The sequence below is a fragment of the Elephantulus edwardii genome, unplaced genomic scaffold (genome assembly GCF_000299155.1).
Source record: "Elephantulus edwardii isolate Elephantulus edwardi_28Jun2011 unplaced genomic scaffold, EleEdw1.0 scaffold00215, whole genome shotgun sequence".
NCBI classification, from domain to species: Eukaryota; Metazoa; Chordata; class Mammalia; order Macroscelidea; family Macroscelididae; genus Elephantulus; species Elephantulus edwardii.
Window position 1 is genome coordinate 2,735,589 of NW_006399965.1, and position 24,142 is coordinate 2,759,730.

The 24,142-nt window shown below is 41.0% G+C and overlaps 1 protein-coding gene across 3 annotated transcripts in view; it reads right to left on the bottom strand.

Moving 5' to 3' along the window:
- KCNAB1 (potassium voltage-gated channel, shaker-related subfamily, beta member 1) overlaps positions 1-24,142 on the bottom strand; it is a 613,103-nt gene that overhangs the window by 564,367 nt on the left and 24,594 nt on the right. The window contains exon 1 of one of the 3 annotated variants that reach the window (XM_006897776.1): positions 18,538-18,792. The exons of the other annotated variants lie outside the window; for them this stretch is intronic. Within the exon in view, the coding sequence (XP_006897838.1) occupies positions 18,538-18,779 (242 nt within the window). The 5' untranslated portion in view covers positions 18,780-18,792. Of the gene's footprint in view, positions 1-18,537; positions 18,793-24,142 lie in introns of those variants that run through there. 3 annotated transcript variants of the gene reach the window in all.

The following is a 24,142-nucleotide window of genomic DNA, read 5'->3' on the forward strand; positions in this document are numbered from 1 at the left end:
TCTTTATCATATGCTACTTCTCAAAATATTTCCTTGTTGACTAATTCTTTTTGTTGCAGTAATTTTGTGTATACCTGCCATCTTCTTTTAATGCTTCCTAGCATTTAAGATTTTTCACATAGTGTTTCTCAGTATTGTAACTCAAAGTTTGGCTTTGTTGTTCAGTTCTTTCAACTTGAGAAATGCTGAGTGACTTCTTCCCTTTTATTCTTCAACTCCAGTGTTTTGCATTCCTTTATGTTACTTTGGCTTTTCAAGCTGCCCTTTGCAATCATTTGTTCATCTCTTTCACTCTCTGATCTCTTTCCTTTGTTTGGTTTCTCAATGCCCTAGTGCATTTTTCAGAATCTCTTCTGACATCCATTTTGGTCTTTTCTTCCTCTTCTGTCTTTGTAGCACCTTTTGCTTTCTTCAGAGGTATCTATTGTATCATCCCACAACTGAATGTTATTTCCATTTCATTGACAAAAAAAATGTTTATAAGAGATAAATACTGTAAATTCATCTTCCTACTAAGTCTATTCTAATCTGCCTGTCTCTCTAAATTGTGCTTCTAACCATCACCAGGGTTCTATAACCCTTCTGTCCATTCCGTTCCATTGACTCTTCTGTCATCCTTATCAATTATCCAACTTCCCAATACATAGGAAGCAATTGAAAACACCAAAGCTTGCATTATGTATAAGGATGACAGAAGAGTCAATGCCTTTCAGTTGTGATATTGGCAAAGAATATTGAATATAGCAGAAACTGGCACAAGAACAAACATGTCTGTCTTGGAAGAAGTGTAAACAGGGCGCTCTTAGAGGTTAGTATGGTGAAACTTTGTCTTACATACTGTCAACATGCTGTCGAGTGGGATCAATCCTCAGAAAAGAACATCATTCTGGGAAATGCAGAGGCGAGGAGAGGAGAGGACCTCCTTCAATAACAGAGACTGACACAGTGACTATGACAATGAGCTTGAGTATGATGGAGAACATGAGAATGGTAGAAGAAAGGGCAGCGTTCATATGCTCAGGTTGCTGCAAATTGTAGTAGACTGTGCAGCACTTAACAGCAGCAAGCAGCCGGTACTTAGTCCAAAGGATAAATAACCCACCTGAAATACAGCATCTTCCAACTTGAGATGAGAAGAATCAGAGAGTGATTGATAGCATTACCACCCCCACAGGCCTGGACCACAACAGAAGCACACCCCTAAAACAAGTGAAGATGTGGTAAAAAAATTAATTTAAAAAAAGAAAGAAAATTGCCATACAGAGGTAACGTGTGGTTGCTGTGAATCTGAACACTGTGACATTGATGTGTCAAATGCGATACTGGTTACCCATAGTGGACAGTGTTTAGTGGAGATCCCCAATTAAAACAAGCTTGGAAGCAGGAATAGCATCCACATGGGTAAATAGCTTACCTCCGGAAACCCTATGAACCTGGAGAAAGGATGAAAGTCATAAAAGTGTTGAGGACTTTCATTCACAGGGTTGCTATGAGACTACAGCACTTAACAGCAACAACAACAACAGTCTGAGGGATAGTGGACAAATCCCTAAGATGACTGCTCTTACACTGCTTTCTAACTTGAAACTCAAACTCAAAAAACGCAACTAATTGCCTTCAAGTCAGCCCAGTTCACAGCCACCCTGCCTGGGGCTCTCTGAGGCTGTAAATCAAACAGGAGGAGTCACTGACGGATTCGGACCATGAGCAGAGAGGCACCACTTTGTGGCTAGAGCACAATTCCTCGCACCATCAAAGCGCCAGGAACCTCTCAAAGCTGACCTCTCAGCCTATAAGATCAATAAAAGCACTTTCCAAAATATGGTGCTGAAAGCGGTCAACTAGAAAAGCCCAGGAAGTTAATATTCATCCAAAATATCAGCTGAGAAGGCAGGGAATGACAGGGAAACCAGATGAGGAGACAGGGATCCTAGGGAGGAAATGGGGAGATTATGATAATCTCCGGCTAGTAAACAATGTGAGCTTTACAAGAACGATCTGTAAATGAATTCTTGACTGGAATTTGGATTTGTAAACTACTTGGATTTGTAAACCTTTACAATAAAAATAATAGGAACTCAAAATTATAATAATAGTTCAAAATAATAAAGGTGATTATTTGAGCCTTAAGGACTAGATAACCTGTCTGGAAATAATGCCTTCAAACCTGGCGGCTCCTTGGAGGCAAGGATTCTGAGGCTCCGTCTAACATTCTTTGGACGTGTTGTAAGGAGGGACCGGTCCTTGGAGAGGGACATCATGCTTGGGAGGGTGGAGGGACAGCACAGGAGGGGAAGGCCCTCTATGAGGTGGATTGATTCAGTGATTGGGGTAATTGGGATGGGTGTGTCAGAGACAGTGCAATTGGCACAGGATAGAGCAGAGTTTAGGGCTGTTGTACATAGGGGTCGTTATGAGTCGAAGAGACTTGATGACACATAACAACAACAACCTGGACCCCCACTGTTAATTGTTTTCAGTCAAACATCCTTCTAAGTTGTATAGCAACTGCTCTGTCAATTTGCTGTACAGAGGTAACTAGTGGTTGCTGTGAGTATAAACATTGTGACACTGATGAGGTATAAACATTGTGATATGCGATGAGGGTTGCCCATGGTAGACAGTGTGTTTGGTAGAGCTCCCAAATTAAAACAGGTTTGGAAGCAAGAGTGGCATCCACTTCCTAAATAGCTTGCCTCTGAAGACGCTATGAATTTAGAAAGTTTTTCGTGTTCAAGACTTTCGTTCATAGGGTCACTATGAGTCATCTACGACTCGACAGTACTTAACAACAACTTTGACTGTGATACATTCTTTCAGACAATCTATTAAAAGCCACCTTATTTGAAACTGTGTGTGTGAACCGTTGAATATTAGCTAAGGGACAGACAGAAAAATTGCTGAACAGAAGGAAAACATACTAGGTGTGGAGAGGTAAGTTTCCCTAATAATGAGTGGTCTGTGGAGGACAGGGGGAACAGGGCGCTACCAGCTGCCTGCCCCAAATTTGCCCCAAAGTAAAGCCCCTTCCAGATAATCCTGACATCTCTACCTTCCAGATGTACCCCATCTGCTCCACCTGGACGATGCCTGTGTCTGAGATCCAGGAGAATACATTGACACAAGATTTTCAGAAGAAAAACTAACTCAAGGTGACACTTTGATTTTCTTCTCTCCATCAGCCACCTCCAGGGGACTGTGGTGTGGTTAAGCATTGCCTGTGATAGGAACTTCCTAGACATGGAAAATTTGCTCTGTCAAATATCTTAACTGGTTAGCTTATAATAGCATATGCCTACTCTCACTCTGTTGGATCGCCTATCTTGGGAATGGTAACAAATATGGATATCTTCCAATTGACCAGGTCGCTGTCTGTCAAATTTCTTGGCATAAGCTAGTAAGCACAGCCAGGGCTGCATCTGTTTGTTGAAACATGCCAATTTTTATTCCCTCAGTTCCTGGGGCCTTGCCAATGCCTTGAACGAAGCTTGAACTTCTTCCTCCGTCATCACTGATTCTTGATCAGTTGCGTCTTCCTGAAATGGCTCAGTGTGAACCAACTCTTTAGGGGACAGTAACTGCATATTCTTTCCATCACATTTTGATGTGTCTTCCATCATTCAAGAATCCCCCCATAGACTCCTTCAATATTGCAACTCAGAGCTTGAATTTGTTCTTCAGTTATTTCAGTTTGAGAATTTCAGAGTTTCTTCTTTCAGCTTTCTCGAGCTCTTTGCATATTTTGTTACACTACTTTGCTGTCTCTTCTTGAGCTGCCCTTTGAAATTTTCTGTTTATCTCTTTTACTTCAGTTTTCTTCTCTTTGTTTTAGTCCCTACATTCTACTAAAATTTTAGTCTCTTTCGACATCCATTTTGGTCTTTCTATTTTTCTCCATACTTGTAATGACCTTTCTAAAATTACTTTTTTATTGGTTTACATATAATCATTCACATGCACTGTGTTTTGTACATGTGCTTTGTGTTTTAGACATTCATATACAGTATCTTTTATATAATCCATTATCATTGCTCTATGTTTATTATCACCCCATCTTTTCAAGTCCCCTTTGGACCCGTCCTATGACTTCATCCCCTGACACACACACCCCCATCTCAGTTGCCCAGTGATATTTTCCCTTCCCCTTCTGTTCTTCTCATTTACTTCAGCATTTCTTCCCCTTTTGGCGTCTACATTCTCCTGCACTTATAGTTGGACATCCATTTTGGACTTTATTTCTTCCCCTTTCTTATAATGACCTTTTGCTCTCTTCGTGGATGATGTCCTTGAGTTCATCTCACAATTCATCTGAGCTTCCACCATTAGTGTTCAAAGCATCGAATCCATTGTTGAGATGGTTTCTATTTTCAGGTACGAGAGACTCTAGGTCGTATTTTGGTTCTTATGGACTTATTCTCATTTTCGTGTTTTCCTTCAATTTGAACTTGCACTTAAATACTTGTCAGCCAGCTGGTGGCCTTGCTTTGATTGCTAATATTGAGCTTCTTCATCAACTCTTTCCACAGAGGCAGTCTATCTGATTTCTGTGTAGTCAATCAAGCGAGGCCCACATGTGTAAATCACCTTTTATGAAGCTTTTTAAAGACAGTTGCAATGAATATATCATTGATTATACAAAATTCTGTCATTCAGTCTCCAGCCTCATTTATTTCACCAAATGCTTATTTTTCCAGCTATCCATTCTTCTTTGTTTCCAACTTTTGCATTCCAGTCGCCAATGCTTGTTAATGTTTGCAGGGAGATCTGGTGGCTTAGTGGTAAGGAGTTGCCAACCCAAGGTTCATTGTTCAAATCCACCAAGGAGAAAGATGGGTAATCTCTTCCAGTGCAATTTACTACCTCTGAAAATCCACTGGAGGGCCAGCTAGGTGTTAGTTCTGATTCTATGTTATATAACAACAACATATGATATGCAAGTAAAATTATACTGAATATTATTTCCAAATGGCTAGAATAATATATCAATAAGAACTTCCAGATATTCAAGTTGGATTCAGGGGAGGCTGTGAAACATAGTTGATGGCTGATGGATATTGATTGAAAGTAGAGAATGCCATTAAGATGTTTTTGTTTTCTTGAATATGCAAAGGGTTTTGACTGTGAATCACAACAAATTATAGCTAATAGTGTAAATGATGAAAATTCTAGAAAACTTCATTGTGCTCATGCAATATATATATATAAACCAAGAAGCTTCTCCAAACTGAACAAGAGAAAACTGGTTGTTATTGTCATTATGCACTATTTCCCTACAGTTCATAGCTACCATACTTACAGTATCTCTGAATCCTGCCTTATCCTGAGCCTGTCTCACTAACTCTGATACATGTACTCCCATCACCCCAGTAACTGTGTCAAACCATCTCATCTGGGGTCTTCCTTTCCTGCACTGTCCCTCCACCCTTCCAAGTATCTCCAGGGACTGGTCCTTCCTGGCCATACGTCCAAAGCATGAGAGATGAAGATTCAATATTCTTGTCTCCAAGGAGAAGCTTGGTTTCATTCTCTCTAAGACTGATCTGTTTGTTCTCTTGGTGGTCCATGGTATATTAAGTACTCCAAAGGCTTTGATTCTTCTTCTAACTCTCTGATGCATAGCAAGTAATTGTGAAGACCATGGCCTGGATCAGGCACACCTTAGTCACTAAGAAAAACTATGGTGCACTGTAAAACAAGGAACTCATAAAATATTCTACAAAATGGGTGACCCTGGAGGACATCATGCTGAATGAAATATCTCAGTCACAAAAGGACAAATACTACATAATGCCATTGTTATAGAACAGGACTGACATGGGGGTTGGGGGAAAACTAAGAAAAAAGGGGATAAATAATGCACTTAAATAGATGAGGAAAAGGACTATCTTAAAGAAATAGAGGTGCATAGCAAAGTGGACTGGGGAGGCAGAGGAAGGGAGGAAATTGTGCAACAAAAAAATGAAAGAAAACTTTTTAAATAGAAAAGCGAACTGGGGGTAGGGAGGGAAATGTGCAACAATGAATGAGCGGAAATCCTAGTTTCCTGCAAACTTTCATTAAAATATCAATTTAGGCGGACAGCTAGAGCCCCAGTGAGTGTCGGTGTGGATCGGGTGGCACTCCGGCCCCCAGCCGTGATTGCGATTCCCAGCCCGCCGCCAGGCCGAGGAAGCAAGCGAATCTTCCTGGAAGAAAAGACATGAATGAAGCATATTATTTCCTGACAAGAAGTTGATGTAACAGAAAGAAATAACAGCTAGTGAGAGGAATTTTGAGCACCTAGGATTTTGTATTTTTTTACTCCCAACCAAAGACTTCTGTTTCCCATACCTAAAGTCACTGATTCAATCTAGACAAGACAAAAAGATATTTTTCTTCAGTAGTACTTGAGATCAAAGATCCTACAATGTCCAGGAAACAAAGTCAGAAGGCTTTAGCTTCCCGGATTTTTAAAGGAAAATAGAAGATGCAGAAAGCCAGGAAATATCAAGAACGGCTGTAAGGAGGGGAAGGACAGCAAAGCCTCTGTGAAACTTCTCTTTAACTTGGTTGAAATCTGTACAATTGTAAATGGTCAGTTGTAATTAGTACCGGAACTATTGTACAAAACTTGAGACATTTATAAAAAGAAGCCAGCTTTTAAAGATGTTATTTAATTAAAAAACAAAGTTAAAGGTCAAAAAAAAAATACCAATTTAAAAACAACCAACCTAAGATGAACCTGATCCAAGACATGTTCTTTTCAATTGCTTCTGAATCATCTGAAATTTCACAATATGCCTTTCAATTCCAATATTGGGGGGAAAGTACTGAATATTCATGGACTTCCAAAGAATAAACTCTCTAAGGAAGCACAACCAGAGAGCTCCTTAGAGGCAAGAATACTGGCACTTGGTCTTGCACACCGTGGGAATATTATCAAGAGGGGCCAGTGTTGGGAAAAGCCATCATGTGGGGAAAGGTGGAAGACGAGAGAAGAGGAAGACCTTCCACACTCTGTATGACACAGCGACTGTATCGACGAGCTCAAGCATATCCAAGACGCTGAGGGGGACAGGACAGGACAAGGTTCAGGTCTGTTGTTCGCAGGGTTGCTGTCAGTCTTAGCTGGCTCGATGGCACCTCACGGTAACAACAAACTGTGTCTCCGGTAGCTTAGCGGTAAGGAGTTGTACCGCCATCCCAAAGGCCGGTGGTTTGCATCCACTATGTACTCAGTGAGAGAATGAGTTCTGAGTCAAAACTGTAAGATCGGAGACTCAATCCCTAATGGTGCTGTTAATCCACTTACCTACTAAAAAGGTGAAGAGGTTCTAGTCTATCTAGTGACATTCTGGGGGAAAATCTTACCAACTACTTAAAAGGGGGGGGGGAGGATCAGCCAATGAAAACTAGTAATATAATCCGACTCTGGCCCATTTGGGGTCAGCATGGGTCAGTTTACTGGTTTACAGGGCTAGGGATTCTCAAAACCCCAGATTATGCAGCATGAACCCCATAATTTCGTAATTTCTCTCATTCTTAAAACAGATCAAATTGTGGTCCCAAAAGTGAACTTTCTTACTTATTATTGTAAAGGAAAAGATGGAGATTTCAATTGCATTCTGGTCAAGAATTATCTAGATGAAGTTCATTGTTGCATTTTAATGTCAACTCATAGCTGGCCCCTCCAGCGGGAGGAGACTGCCAATCTGTCTCCCTCAGAGCAGCTAGTGGATTTGAACTGCTTACCTTTGTGTTGGCAGTGCAATTCCTTGCCACTCAAAGGACAGTGTTTCCTTTTCTTTGTGAAATAGTGCTATCTAGTGGTCTTTATGGGCTTTGCAGAGAAGCTCAGAAACTGTTTTTCTTCTCCAACCACCCCCATTCCCCCCTCCACTTCCCTGAGTAGAAACGTATTTGACCCATAGTCAGATAAGACCCAGACTCTTTGGCCAAGAGATCTGGGTCCCAGAATGCTTGTTTTTTCCAGAGGAAACTCCTGACCACAACTTTCTACTCTGTGTTATTCTGAGCCCTGAATTTTCACTGTTTCCATCAGGCTTCTTGGACAAAGCACACATCATCCTGTAAAACCGCAAGTGGAGATTGCAAAATAAATCAAATTTCTGCCTTTCTCATTTCAAATCCAAGAAACCGTCATTTCTCATTACTGCTTGAATTCTCATGCATTTTATATCCAAGTTGACACTTTCCAAACAGACTTTTTTTAGAACTTGAATTCCACTCAGTGGGAAGTGAGAACCTTCTGCTGGTCCTTACACGCCCCTCTGTGAGGGTCTCCCAAGGCCCTTCTCCATTCTCCAGCAGCTGAGTCAGGGCTCAGAGCCCCACCGTCTCAGTGCCACCGACACTGAAGCAAGAAAAGACACAGCCAGAGGGCCCAGAGCAAATCAGCACAGAAATTAGGCCAATCTAAAATAAATCATGTAGCTGAGGCATTTTTTTTAAATACAACCTCTTGCATAGGTAGCTTTTTTTTTTCTAGGTTATTCATTTCTATAGTCACGCCCACAACTACCCAATGAGCAGGTCTGAGGGGCTCCAAGCAGGTCTACAAGCCCCCTCACAGAATGCATGACAAAGGGTTTTGAGATGAGATACACACACACCAACAGCTAACAATCTATGCCTTCTGTGTATCATAATGTGAGAGAGGAAGGACAGGCTTTGGGTTGGACTGACCTGGGCGATGGACTGTGTAGGAATACTTAAGGTGGAGAAAGTATTGAAAAGCAAGCTCTTAACGCTGGGAAAGAATGAAATGGTTTGAAAACCAAATAAAAGAAGACAATTTATAACATACAAAAATTACTTGAAATTTAAATTTTAATGTCCATAAGTTTATTATAACACCCTTGTATTTAGAGTGGCCACTCTAATGCTCCAATCACAAAATTCAGCTGTTACCACAGAGACAGATAGGTTTGCAATTACAAAATATTTCTTTTCGAGCTTATTACAGGAAAACATTACTGAGCCCTGAATTAGACCTTCCTTCTGGATCTGTTTGGGATTCTCTTGACCAATAATTTTTATTTATTATTATTATTATTATTATTATTATTATTATTATTAATGGTTGTTATTATTATTGATAGTTGCTCTCAAGTTTATTCCAACTCATATCAGCCCAATATGATTGCTCTCAGAGGGTTTTCAAGACTGTTTTACAGGATGTGATGGTTAATATTGTCTGTCAATGTGGTCATGATGTAACTATCCTATGTGTTGTATCTAAGTTCTATGAGGTTAAGGAGGTAGGATTAGGGAAAGTTCTATAAAGATATAATTAGCATTATCTCATTAAGGAAAAGTCTCATAAGATTAGGTATTATTGTCATGACAGGAGTCCAGAACAAAGGCTGCATAGTGGAGTGGACCTGGGGGGAGGGATTGTATAAAAAGTGCAACAATGAATGAATTGAAATCCAAAATCTCTGTAAATTTTCATTAAAATCAATAATAATGGGGCTAGGGGGAAGAGTGGCCTCCATGGAATATATGTCTAAGCTCTCTATTGTCTTCTCGGGCTTGAACCAGTGGCCTCCAGAACCAAGCCAGTGACTTGCTACACTTACTAACTTTGAACTTGTCAATATTCAAAGCCAGCCATCTGCAACCATGATCTCCTACAACTTTTGGCTTCATCAGCCCCTGAAGCCAGCGGTCTCGAAAGCCAGCGGCCTGAGAACCTGCCTGCCTGCTGAGGAGATGGACTCAACTCTCCCCAAATGCCTCTCTCTCGATCCATGAATCTGAAACTCTCTTGTCTTTACAAGCACGTGAGTCATTATTTCCTTGAAATATCTCTCTACAAGTTTTCCTTGGGGTTGCTTCTCTACAGAACGCAGCATAAGACACAGGAGCTGAGGTCTCTTCTCCTGTTAAGTGACTGGTGGGTTTGAACCACTGACCTTTCAGCTGGCAGCCAAGCACTGAGCCACTGTGCCACCGATGCTCCCCCGGAAAATTGTTTCACTGTTGAGTGCTTTCTGCAGCCTTATTTAGTCAGGGTATCTTGGATGATTTGTCCATAAAATTAGCTCTCAGCAAAGCCTTGACTTCGTGCTCCACCTACTGTTCACTGTTTGGAGCAAACTTCAGAGCTATGTAATAGAGGCAATCCATTTTCAGCCTCTTAAAAATAACTAAGAAGCAAATCCCAAACCATTTGTCACTGAGCAGATTCTGGGGAGAACTGTCCCGTAGGGTTTTCAGCAGTAACTCTTGACCAGTGAAGATTGCCTCAACTTACTCCTGCTGGTGGGTTGGAACCATTGACCTTTCAGTTACTGCATCATCAGAACTCCTTTGGAAATAACTGAGGGATGGACACCTTTTTATGGTCATTAATAAAATGAATCCATGGAAATGGTCTCATTGTTGCTGCAGAATCTAAAACCAACAGAAGGATGCACACGGCAACTTGGCATTTTTTTGTATCACGTTCAAACAATTTCCTCCAGTTTCTTTTGAGTGGAGGCATGTGTTTGCATATTTACTGGTTTTCCCCCTTCCCTGGTCATCCGTAGTTAGAAATATAACCAAGTCTCCATGGAAACGCAGTCCAATGCTCTAACAGATGATCAAGGGCCCTGAGCAGCTGGTGGTGGACTGCAGGCTGCAATGGCATCTGACCAAATTAGGAAGAGCAAACAGCTTATCCAGCTCTCCCAGACAACTCAGAATTCTAAAACTCAGAACAGAAACCTACACAGATTGTAAATTACTGTCGGGCGCTTTATTCTTTCTTGTCCTTCTGGTAATATTCTATTTTATCCATATTTAAGTTTCAGCTGGAGGGAACTTTCATTCCCTTTAAACTAATTCACAGAAGCTATTGACTAGGTGGGGAGGGAACCGGCATTCATCTTGCATCCACCTCGTGTGCATACAGAGGCAGACCTGGGATTTGAACTTTGGCCTAAAGAATTCCAAAGCTCATGACCTTCCACATTAAAACAATGCCTCTCCGAAAGAAGAATGTAAAAAAATTAAGGCTGAGTAGAAGTCTTTATACAGCGTGTTCTCTGAGGGAACGGGGAAGGAATCAAATGAGAAATAAGAATATGAAAGTCAGTGAACCTAAATAAAGACACAAAAGACCTGTACAAAGAAAACTACAGAACATTTCTACAAGACACAATTAAAGACCTTAATAAATGGGAAAATGCTTCCTGTTCATGGATAGGAAGACTCAATATTGTGAAAATGACAAGCCTACCAAAACCAATCTACATGTTCAGTGAAATTCCAATACTGATACCAAATTCGTTTGTTTTTCAAGGAGATCAAAAAGGAAATTGTCAAGTTTATTTGGAGAAGAAAGAGACCCTGAATCAGCAAAGCACATCTGAAAAACAACAATGTAGTGGGAAGCATAGCACTCCCTGATCTCAAAACCCACTACACAGAGTAGTAACCAAAACAGCATGGTACTGGTACAATGATCAGTGTAACAGAATCGAGAACCCAGAAATGGACCTACCTGTCTATGATCAACTGATATTTGACAAGGAAATAAAACCTATCAAATGGGGAAATAACAACCTCTTCAACAAATGGTATTGGCAAAACTGGACTGCTACCTGCAGAAAGCTAAAACAGGATCTACATCTCACACCATACATAAAAATCAACTCAAGGTCGATCAGAGACCTGAGAGTAAAGCCCAAAATCACAAAGTTCATAAGAGGCAAACTGGGATCAACCTTAGACTACCTAGTCTATGGTATAAAGAGACTGGCAAATACAGCCTGAAATGGACAATCTGAAGAGGATAAAATTGATGAATGATTAAATCCTACTATGCAACAAAAACTTTTCCCAACAGAGTGAAAAGAAAACCTACTGTCTGGGGAAAATACATTTGGCAATACCATTTTAGACAAGGATCTCGTATCAAAAGTTTATAGAATCCTACAGAGCCTTCACAAGACTGTTTAACACAGTTACAAAATGGGCAAAAGATATGGAAAGAATTTTCACAGAGGAAGATATTCGAATGGCAAACAGACACATGAAGAAATGTTCAAAATCACTAGCAATAAAAGAGAGATACAAATCAAAATCACAATGAGATACCATCTCACCCCAGTAACAGTAGCAAAGTTTAAGAGGACAGCAAGTAATAAATGTTGGAGAGGATGTGGTGAGATAGGAACTCTTATATACTGTTAGTGGGATTGTAAAATAGTACAACCTGTCTGACATTTCCTCAAAAAGCTGAACATAAAAATTCCATATGACCCAGCTATTCCACTACTTGGAATATACCCTGAGAAAATGAAAACTGAGGCACAAATGGAGACTTGAACATCAATGTTCATAGCAACATTATTCACCATCACAATAACATGGAAACAGCCCAGATGTTCAAACGCAATCGAATGGATTGAGAAATTATGGGACATTCACACAATGGAATACTATGCCTCATGCAGGAGCAATGATTTTGTAAATTACTACCTAACTTGGGAGGGACTGGAAAGCATAATGCTAAGTGAACTAACTCAGTCCCATAAGGACAAATACTGTATAAGAGTATTATTGTAGAATGAGGATCCAAGGTGGGGGAGGGTAGGATCAGAGACGTGAGGAGGGGTGGAGTGGGGTGGGATTGGGTGGAATGGTGGTTAATCAAAGGCTGGCACAATTTGATAAGTGGAGGGAGGGGTGGGTAAAGGAAATGGGAAAGATCCGGTGTGAAAAACAATGTATACAAACTTTGTAAGTAAACCAGTATAAAATAAAAATTTTATTTAAAAGAAAAAAAATATGAAAGTCACATTCCCATTTAATCCCAACTATTTTTATTTTTAAAATTCCAATTTTACCAGAAATGTTGAAATACACCTCAATTTCCCCTTCAACATACCTTCTAATTACCTAAAGGAGGGATCCCCGAGTAGCACAAAGGGTTAGTGTATCTGACTGCTAACCAAAAGGTTAGTGATTCAAATTCACTCAGAGGCACTTATTTGTAAGGCTGTAACGATATGTCTGTCTACTAGGGAGAACTCTGTCTAGCACAGTGTTTAGAAACCTGTAAGATCATGAGTCAAAACTGACTTGATGTCCACCAGGTTTAATGTTTAAAATCAGGCAAACTATTGAGTTCCTTGAATAAAGACTAGATAAAGGACTCAGGGAATCTGGAAAAGGAGATTGGCTTTCAGATGGACAGAGGACAATGGCAACCAGTGAGAGGCAGCTGGGCACTACAGACTCATCCAAATGCAAAGCTTTGATTACTCCAAAGATAAGTTCGCAATCCAATGTCACTTCCGCCCCTCCAGGGGCTCTGGTGCCTGGGGGAGCGGGGTAAGGAGTTATGCCTCAGATTCAAAGGCAGGTGATTTGCATGTACCAGATGTTATGTGAGAGAAATACGGACAATCTCCTATGCATTTACCGCCTCTGAAAACCTGCTGGAGGGTCACCTCTAGTCAGCCCAACTCAAGACAATGAACTTGAGGTTTGTTTTTGTTAACACCTCTCCTCTTCCTGCAATTTGAGAACAAGCTACATTCTACGTCTTGCTAGACTGTGAAATAGCCGTACATATACTTACAAAATAGCTCACCTCAGTGAGCAGACAGGCATCTCCAAGACCAGGGACGCAAAGACTCAGTGATCCCCGAGGTCACAGAGCCTAGGGCTCCAGGGCTTTAGTTAGAATTGTCCACATCTGAGTGTGGAGATTATGGACCTGCAAGGATGCCCAGGACCACAGTAGGGGTGACTATTGCCCTTGAACAAGGGGTCGGGGGCTTCCCACAATCACCTGGGGCAGCTTTGCTTCCACCTGTCTCAAGAGCGTTTCCCTCTGCTCAATAACGGTTTGAAAATCACTGTGTTAGGAACATCACTTGAACACTGGCACAAATCAAAAGCGGTGGAATTGATAACCCAACCAAGTCTTCGGAGAGAGAAAGAGATACTCTATATCTGTGGAAGGTTGATGAGAACACAACTCTTCCATAACCAGGAGGCAGAAACAGATTATGTAAAGAAGGTGAAATAATCCTTTGCCTAGTCTATGTTCTCACACTGCCACCACCTCAGGAGAAAGCGTAGCAAAGCGAGGGAAGGTGGAGAGGCTGAGAAACAAGGCTGCTCACCAAAAACGAGCTCTGGAGAAAGTCCAGGCGAGGGTGTGGGCACCTCCTTCCCCATCCTGGTGTGCGGGGCCAAAAGCTCTAAATCCTGCCTGGGCTCCTCTTCCGCAACACACCGGGGTAAACAGCCTGTCATGTGCTGCTGGAGGTGTGGACAGTCCATTCCAACACACGGCAATGCCTGTGTGCAGTTCAATGCCACTTTCTAGGCTGTAATCAGGTTTCAGGTCTGACTCAATGGCACTGAGTTCGGTTTGGGTTTTAATCTTTACAGAAGCACGTCTCCAAATCTTTTCTCCCTCAGGAGATGCCCTGTGGGCGGAATCACTAACTCTTCAGTTGACAGTTAACCACTTAGTCATTTGCACTCCCCAAATTCCCTATACATCTGAAAGGGTCCATTCCTTTTCCTCACAAGTCCTTTATTTCATAAATTGTTATCATGTATCGTCGAGTCAGAATCAGCTCCTAGCTGACCCGACTGCAGGTTTTTGTTTGTTGTTTTTTTAATTTTTTTTTATTTTATCATTTTTGTGTGAGTGTACCATCAAATCAGATTTGACTGGTACAGGAGGAGATTGTCCCTCCTTCCCCGGCAGAGCATCTGGTGGATTCGAACCGTGCTCCTCTGGCATTGTAGTTGCAGCTCCTTGCCACTAGGCCACCAGAGCTCCCCTAAAAACAGACTGCAGGTTTTCAGAGGCAGGAAGTCGCAGGGGAGGAGATGGCCCAGCTCTCACTCCCGACGACATGACAGGCTGCGTCAAATGCCTCACTCTCCAGAGAGGCACGTGCCACTGCAAGTTCAATATTAATAAAACGAGTTGATGAGCTAGAGCAGTGGCCATGACACTGACACAGATCTTTAGATGATAGCGTGAGGTTCAAATGTATCAGTAGAGATTTCTTTGTACATGTGAAACAGCCTAACTTTGTGAAGTGGACATTTTGAACTTGAATTAGGACAGCTGTTGTGTAGGAATCCTAAATCATGTCTGCATGCTCGGGATCTGTCCTTCTGAACTGCTTTCATCAGCTGCCCTGACATCTTGTCAAGCAGAGGGTGCTGCCGGGTGATTCATTAGGCAGAGGCGATAGATATACAGAATGTTCAAACACAATTGCTCAGGAAAGAGGAAGCTGTTTCCCAGCCCATAGCAATTTGTAAAGTGTGCATGTCAACCTCACATTGGGAAAGATCTCTCCCTTTCCTCAGTCTTTCACAGGATAAATGATGAGAGTGAAGGTTAGTGGAAAAGCAGTAGTTAATCAAAGGTGCCAGGGATAAAAAGTGCCGTCATTTCAGGAGCTTGCTCACCCCCATGGGCTTCTTTATTAACCAGCAGCACACCCCACCTAACGGGCTTAGCAGAAACTAACAGCCAGGGAAGCCCAGGTTGCATTAAAACGTCCTCTATTTAGTATGCAAGGATGGTTCAACATAAGAAAAACAAACAACATAATATACTACGTTACCAAAGCAAATAATAAGAACCATATAATCTTAGCAATTGATGCAGAAAAAGCATTTGATAAAATCCAACGCCGTTTTCTGATTAAGACACTCAGCAAAAGTGGAATAGAAGGGCATTTCCTCAACATAGTAAAAAGTATATATGCAAAACAAAGAGCAAATATCATTCTCAATGGAAAAAGACTAAAAGCATTTTCCCTGTGAACAGAGACCAGACAAGGATGCCCACTATCACTACTTCTTTTCAATACTGTATTGGAAGTGTTTGCTAGGGCAATATGACAGGAGAAGGAAATAAAAGGCATCCAGATTGGCAAAGAGATGGTTAAACTATCACTGTATGCAGATGATATGACAGTGTACACAGAAAACCCCAAAGACTCAACAAAAAACTTGTTAGAGCAAGTGCACCAGTTAGTAGGTTTGCACGATACAAGATCAACATCCAAAAATCAGTGGGATTCCTCCAAAGTAACAAAAAGAACTCAGAGAAGGAAACCAAGAAAGCAATACTATTTCCAATAGCCAACCACAAATTGAGATACTTGGGAGTGAACTTAACTAGAGACAACAATAAACCTGTATAAAGAAAACTACAGAACATTTCTGTAAGATACAATAAATAAAAGACCTAAAGAAATGGAAAATTGTACCCTGTTCATGGATAGGCAGACTCAATATTATGAAAATTACAATTCTACCAAAAGCAATCTACATGTACAACGCAATCCTAATACAGATACCTTTTTCATTTTTTAAGGAGATGGAAAGAGAAACTGCCAGGTTTATTTGTAAAGAAACCTCAAATAAGCAAAACTCTTCTGAAAAACAAAAATGAAATGGGAGGCATATCACTCCCTGATGTCAAAAGCTACTACACTGCTTTAGTAACCAAAACAACATGGTACTGGTACAATGACAGGCACAGGGAGCAATGCAATAGAATTGAGAACCCAGAAATAGACCCAGCTATCTATGGTAATGGATATTTGGCAAAGAAACAAACCTATCACGTAGGGAAATGACAACCTCTTTAACAAATGGTGCTGGCAAAACTGGATTGTTACCTGCAGAAAGCTGAAACATGATCTACATCTCACACCATACCAAAAAAAAATAAATAAATAATTAAAAATCAAGTCTTAAACCATAAAGTTCATCAGAGACAAACTGGGGCCAAGGTTAGTAGGCCTAGTCTATACTATAAAGAGACAGGTAAATACAGCCAGAAATGCACAATCTAGAAAGGATAAAATAGATGAATGGGATCTTCTAAAGATTAAAACTCTGTGCTCCTCAGTTTGTTGTGTGGTTTTTTTTCCAACTGGGTGAAAAGAAAGCCTACCAAGTGGGAACAAACATTTGGCAATACCATTTCAAACAAGGGTCTCATAACAAAAGTTTTCAGAATACTCCTGGGACTCCAGAAGAAAAAGGATGATAACCCAATTACAAAATGGGAAAAAGACATGGAAAGAATTTTCACAGAGGAAGACATTCAGGTGGCCAACAGACACAATGAAGAAATGCTCAAAATCAGACAATAAGAGAGATGCAAATCAAAACCACAATGAGACACCATCTCACCCCAGCAGCAATGGCAAAGTTTAGTAGAGCCACAAGCAATAAATGTTGGAGAAGATGTAGAGAGATGGGAATTCTCATACACTGTTAGTGGGATTGTAAAATAGTGCAACCACTCTGGATGATAGTTTGGTATTTCATCAAAAAATTGAATATAAAAATTCCATGTGGCTCAGCCATTCCACTCCTAGGAATATCCCCAAGGAAATTAGAACTGAGATAGAAAAGGAGATTTGTACACCAGTGTTCATAGCAGCATTATTCAGCATGGAAACTCTCCAAATGTCCAACCACAGCCGAATGGATTGAGAAATTGTGCTACATTCACACAATGGAATACTATGCAGCACTCAGGAGCAGCAATTTTGGAAAATACTACGTAATATGAGAGAGGCTGGAGAACATTATGCTGAGTGAACTAACGCAGTCTCAGAGGAATAAAAACCACATAAGACCATTATTGTAAAAATAGAACGATAACTAGTAGAGCATGTATAGGAACTTGGGTCGGTGGGGGGTAGGGGAGCAGAGAGGTGAGGATGGGTAGGGGTGAAACCACAATATTGTACAGTTTGGTGGGTGGAGGGAGGAGAAAAAGGAAAGAGGAGGGATCCAGACAAAAAACAGGATAGTGATGGACAAGGTCCAGTGGTGATTGAGTTTATAAAACATGATGCATGGGAATGATTGTATGAAACACAATGTGAAGGAAGAATAGTGTGAAATACAATGTATATAAGCTTTGTAAGCAAACCAATTTAAAAAAAAAAAGTAAAAAAAAAATAGAGCTTCTGGAAATATAACAACAACAACAAAACAAAAACAAAAAAAAACCAACCACGTTCCTCTATTTAACTTACACATTCCCTGAAGAATCAGGGGACACTCCCCTTCTCATTTGGACCTGCCAATCCACCCGCCTCTGCCTCCTCCAGTCAAAACTGTATCTGCTGGCAGGGCCGGGCTAGGCCCTTATACAGCTAAGCATCACTGTCTTTTATGTCACCTTTTAAGTAAAAAGAATGTAGAAGATGTACAGCTTTAAAAAAAGGAAGGCAACTCAAGAAGAGGGCTGAGTGAATTCATTGTTTTACTTTTCCTTTAGAATATTTTCTTTTTCTATTTTAATCATTATTTCTTTAGAGTCCCACTCAGATTTTGAAACCACCCTAAGGTACCTTGGAAGAAAGGCCTTGAGGTCTTCCCCAAAACTTCCTGAAATCCCCATGGGACTGTTCTAGTCTGTGCTCACAGGCTGTCTGTGGGAACTGGCAAACCACAACAATAACCTTGGATGCAGCCCCCCTTCCCTTCCAGGTAGGGCCTTGGTTGGGTGACCCCTTAATCAGCAAATACCTGTACACCATGCCGGTCTTGGCCTTGGTGGTGTCCTGCAACGACACTCCATGCACACGCAGAAACGTCTCCAGCTGTCTCCTTTCCACGGCTCCACTGGGCCTAGCCGGCCAGCAGGCTGCCTGCGGCTGGGTCTTGTTCACTGCTGCGTGGCGTCTACACTTGAGAGCAGATTCGCTGGATTTGGGTAAGCCCAGCTTGGGGCTGGGGATGTCTGCACAGGCTGGTTTATAGAGATGCATGTTTCCAGAAACCAAAGGAGAAGGTAACTTCACAGCACTCGGATCTAAACCTGGTAGGATTTTGCTGTAATTGGCGTAATTATCTGCTTAGGCTGAGGCCTGCTTTCTTCAGATCTTCTTTATCAATTTGGTGTGTAGACGCCTAAGTCCCTGGCAAAATTGTGGGTTGCATGTACCTTCTGAGGCCTGTGCAAAGCGCAGCCTGGCAAAGGCCAGTCCCTGTTCTCATCCCTATGAATTCCTGGAAGCCAAATTTAAGCAACTATGTATTGGCCCTGGGGAAAAGGAACCAGGGGCACTCTTTCCCACGTCTTCCTATTTAGGTGAAAGGAAATATTGTGATGGGAGAGTGGCCAAGTCTTCTGTTCTCATCTGGCTTGGTTCTCATCTGATTCACGAGTATGCAATGAGCCCTCTCAAAACTATCAAATATTTTACAATTGAATATTTTACACTGGTTGATATGATTCATCAAGGATAAAAGAGCTTCTGACATTTTTTCTTCTTTAAATGTTGAAGATTTTGTCCCCCATCAAATATCAGCAAGACAGTTGTGAGAAGCAAAGCTTCTACACAAATATGTCCACCTCATTTTTGGCAAAGACAAAAAATCCGTTAGTGGAGGATGCAATGCCTTTCTGACGCTGCAGAAGTTGTATGTCTAAATATAATAGAGATGAAAGAGAAATAAAGAATATTGACCAAAATTTCATATTTAAACAAAAAGAAAAACTCAACTCAAAATAGTCTATGGATTTAAACAGAAAATTCAAAACTGCAAAATTTGTAGAGGAAAAAATGACAAAGAGAAAAAAAAATCTTTCAGACCAATTAGAGCTAAGAAAAGTAGTCCTTAGATTTGACACCAAAAGCAGAACACATAAAAAGAAAAATTCCTACATTGAATCTCATTAAAATTTAACTTTTGCTCTATTAAAAGCTTTTTGAGGAGAAATCAAAAGGCAAATTATAGACTGGGAGAAAATACTTGGAAACTATATATCTAACAAATACATAAGGAAGTTCCAAAACTCAACCTTAAATAAACACATCTGTGACTCAACTTTCAGCCAAACAGACGTAAGAGAAACATGCTAACACACACACACACATACACATATACCCCCAGAACCACCTAGGAGGGGAGGAGGTTCTAACGCCTTCGTACACTCTCCTACAAGAGCCAAAGGGCAGGCTCTGCCAGGAGAGAAAACCAGAAGACAGAAAGGGATAAAATCACGGGATGAATGAAAGCAAGAATCACCAACAGTCAGAGACAAGAGTGCTGTTTCAATGTGGTGACTGTAACTAAGTCACAAAATAAAATCCATATGAATGGTGAAGTGGAAAACTTCTCAGCAAACTTCATTTAAAGCATAGAAGGATAACAAATTCGTAAAACAAGCACTCCAATGAGACTACAGATATTAACAGGCATTTAGATATTTTATTGAAGAGCCTCTTCAAATGGCCAGTAAGCACATGAAGAGTTGTTCATCATAATACGTCATTAAGGAAATGCAAACTAAAACCATAGTGGGGTATTACTATACAACGATCAGAATGACAAAAATTTAAAAAAGGATGATAATAGCAAATGTCAACAAGGATGGAAAGAACTGGGTCACTACAGTGCTTGTATAAGGCGTATAAACTGTGGTACAAAACATGGTGGAGACTTACAAAGCTAACTGAACATCCAAGAAATTAAACTCTTGATTACTTATTCCAGACAAATGACAATGTTCACATAAAAACCTGCACACGCTGCTCATCACTGTCTTGTAATAGTCAAAGACTGTTTTTGTTAGGTGCCGCCTAGGCAAGCATGATTTATAGTGACAGTATGAACAACAGATCTGAACCTTGTCCTGTCCATGCCATCCTCATCATCTGTCAGACCTTGGGCCATTATTGCCAGCACTGTGTCAATCCATCCAGTTGAGGGTCTTCTCTATCATCGTCCCTCCGCCTTCACAAGCAAGATGTCCCTTCCCAAGGAATCATCTCTCTTATCAACATGCCTAAAGCACTTGAGATGAAATTTTATCATCTTTGTCTCCAAAGAGCACTCCGGCTGCACCTTCTCCAAGACCAATCTGCTTGTTCTTTTGACGGTCCATGGATTAATCAGATAACCTTCAATGATCAAATGGCTCAACTGGAATACAGTCATAGCATAAAATAGTCTTCAGCAATAAAAATGAGTAAACTATTGATAAGTACAACAACTTTGGTGGATCACAAGGAAAGTAAGCTGATGGGGGAACTGAAATGATAAAATTACACAGGCAGAGAAGAGAATACTGGTTGTCAGGGATGGGGAGGAGGGAGAAGGAAGCGGCTACAGAAGGACAGAGTGTTCTGGGTCATGACTGTGGCTGTCACACAGCTCTCCACATCTGACACAACTGCACAGAAGAAAATCCACACGTGCACATGTACACGCAAAAGAATGCACATAAACCTAGTAAAGTCTGACTAACATCAGTACCCTGTGTGGATGACACTGTCCTGGATGTGACAGCAAACTAGTTGTGCAAGGTGTTACTATTGGGGAAAATGGGCAAATGCATGTAGAATCTCTGTGGTTTGGGTTTTTTTAAATGTCTATATGTGGATCTACAATGGTCTCAAAATTAAAATAAAACAAAGGAACTCCACACATATGAATGACCATGTGTTGCCAGCTGTGATTCTTTTTTTAAAAAAAAGTGATTCTAGAAATGAATATACATTCAACAGGCTGCCAACCTCATGCCCCACCCATCACCCAATTTGTGTTCAGAAGCCTCTCTCATCCCTGGAGTATATCTCATAAAGCTTACGTTATTGTTGTTATTGTTGTTGTTGTTAGGTGCTGTTGAGTTGTTTGTGACTCATAGCGACCCTCTATGCCCTACAGCTCTGAACCCTGCTCTATCCTGAGCCAATCTCATCATCTCTGGCACACCTAATCCCATTGCCCCAATCACTGATTCAATCCATCTCATCCAGGAACTTCGCGTCCTGCGCTGTCCCTCCACCCTTCCAAGTATGATGTCCTTCTCCAAGGACTGGTCCCTCCTGGCATGTGCTCAAAGTAAATGAGACAGAACTTCAAACTCCTTGTGCCCAAGGAACAGCTTGGTTTTACTCTCTTCAGGACAGAGCTGTTTGTCCTCTTGGCAGTCCACGGTATGTTCAACACTTCTCCAGGACCACAACTCTAAGGCTTACCTACTCTAGACATTCTGTCCTGATCACACACACCTCCAGGGAACATATGAGCTGGGCACATGGTCATGAGGACACTCTCCAGTGTCCTCTCTCTGCTTGTAAAGAGCTAGGCCAGCAAAGAGTCGTGGGGAAGCCAATGTTAGCTGAGATTGAGGTCTTCTTTCACAATGTCTGACAGTTGATAGAATCAGCAGGTTTGAAGATAATAAGATCAGAAAGTTCACTTGTAGGGGATCCAGGAAGCATTAAAAGAAGATGGAGGGAATACATAGAGTCACTTACCAAAAAGGATTGTTCAACACTGAAATATTTCCGGAAGTACCATATGAAAGAGAGCCAATGGTAATAAAGGAAGAAGTTCAAGCTGCATTGAAGGGATTGTTAAAAAAAAATGTGGTGTTGTTAGGTGCTGTCAAATCAATACAACTCATAGTGACTCTATGAACAAAAGATCTGAACCCTGTTCTGTCCAGCCCCATCCTCACAATTCCTGACACACAAGAGTCCACTGTGGCTGTCACCGTGTCAGCTCACCTGGTTGAGGGTCTTCCTCTCCTTCACGGATCTTCCACACTTCCCAACATCATGTCCTTCTCCAAGGAATAGCAACTCTTAGCAACATGTCCCAAGTATGTGAGGCAAAACCCCATCATTCTTGCCTCCAAAGAGCACTCCAGCTGCACCATCTCCAAGACGTAATTGTTTGTTCTGTAGGCCGTCCATGGACTCTTCAGTGCTCTTCTCCAACATCACAGCTCAAAGGTGTCAATTATTTTTCTGTCATCCTTATTTATTGTCCAGCTCTCAGATGCATAGCAAGTGATTGGAAAGACTATATGTCCTGAATCAGATGCACCTTAGTCCTCAAACTGATGTTATTACTCTTCTCTAATTTGGGGAGGTCTCTAACTACACATTTTCCCTATGAAACACATCTCCTTGTTTCCTGACTGCTGATACCAATGGTGTTAATTGTGGATCCAAGTATATTGAAACTGTTAACAGTCTCATTCTCCTCTCCAGTAATCATGATGTTGCCTATTGGTCCAGTGGTAAGAATCTTCGCATTGTTGGGTTTGTTTGTTTGTTTGTTTTACATTGAGATGCAATTCATATCAAAGGTTGCATTCCTTGATCTTCTGCAACAAGTGCTTCAAGTCCTCCTCACTTTCAGCAAGCAAAGTTCTATTATCTGTATAACATAGCTTATTGATGAGTCTCCTTCTAATCCTGATGCCACACACCTCTTCATAGCGTCCAGCTTCTTGAATAATTTGCTCAGCATATTCAATACAGATTGAATAGTTATGGAGAGAGAGAATACAACCATGACACACTCCCTTCTCAATTTAAACCGTGCACTGTTTCCCTGCTTTATTCACACTACAGCCTCCAAACCCAGAAATAGGCTTAGCATGAGCACAATTAAGTGTTCTGAGACTCCCATTCCTCTCAATGTCAGCCACAACCTGTCATGATCCACACAATCAAATGCCTTTGCATAATGAAGCACAAATAGACATTCTTCTGGTAATCTTTACTTTCAGCCAGGATCCATCTGACATGAGCAATAATATCCCTGGTGCCACAGCCTCTTCTAAATCCTGCTTGAAATTCTAGAAGTTCTTTATCTATATACCATTTCAGCTGTTTTTCAATGATCTTCAAAAGTATTTTTCTTGCACGTAATATTAATGATATTGTTAGATAGTTTCCACATTCTTCCAATTTGTTGGCCAGACAACTGTCCTCCAAATTTCCTGGCATAGAAAAAAATCAGTAGGATATCAATTGACATGTTTCAACTTACAAGTGCAGTCCTTGACATGCTCACAATCAGCGGATGCCAGGAAATTTGGAGGACAGCTTCCTGTCTGACTGACTGGAAGAGATCCATATTTGTTCCCGTTCCCAAGAAAAGTGATCCAATAGAACATGGAACTGATCAAACAATATAATTATGGTCTCATGCAAACAAAATATTGCTGAAGCTCATAAAAATGGCTAGAAGAGTACATTGAGATAAAACTGCTGGAAGTTCAAGCTGACTTTACAATGCACCAAAAAATAACATTAGTGATGTCATATGGATCCTGACAGAAGAATGTCTATTAGTGCTTTATTGACTATGCAAAGGCATTTGA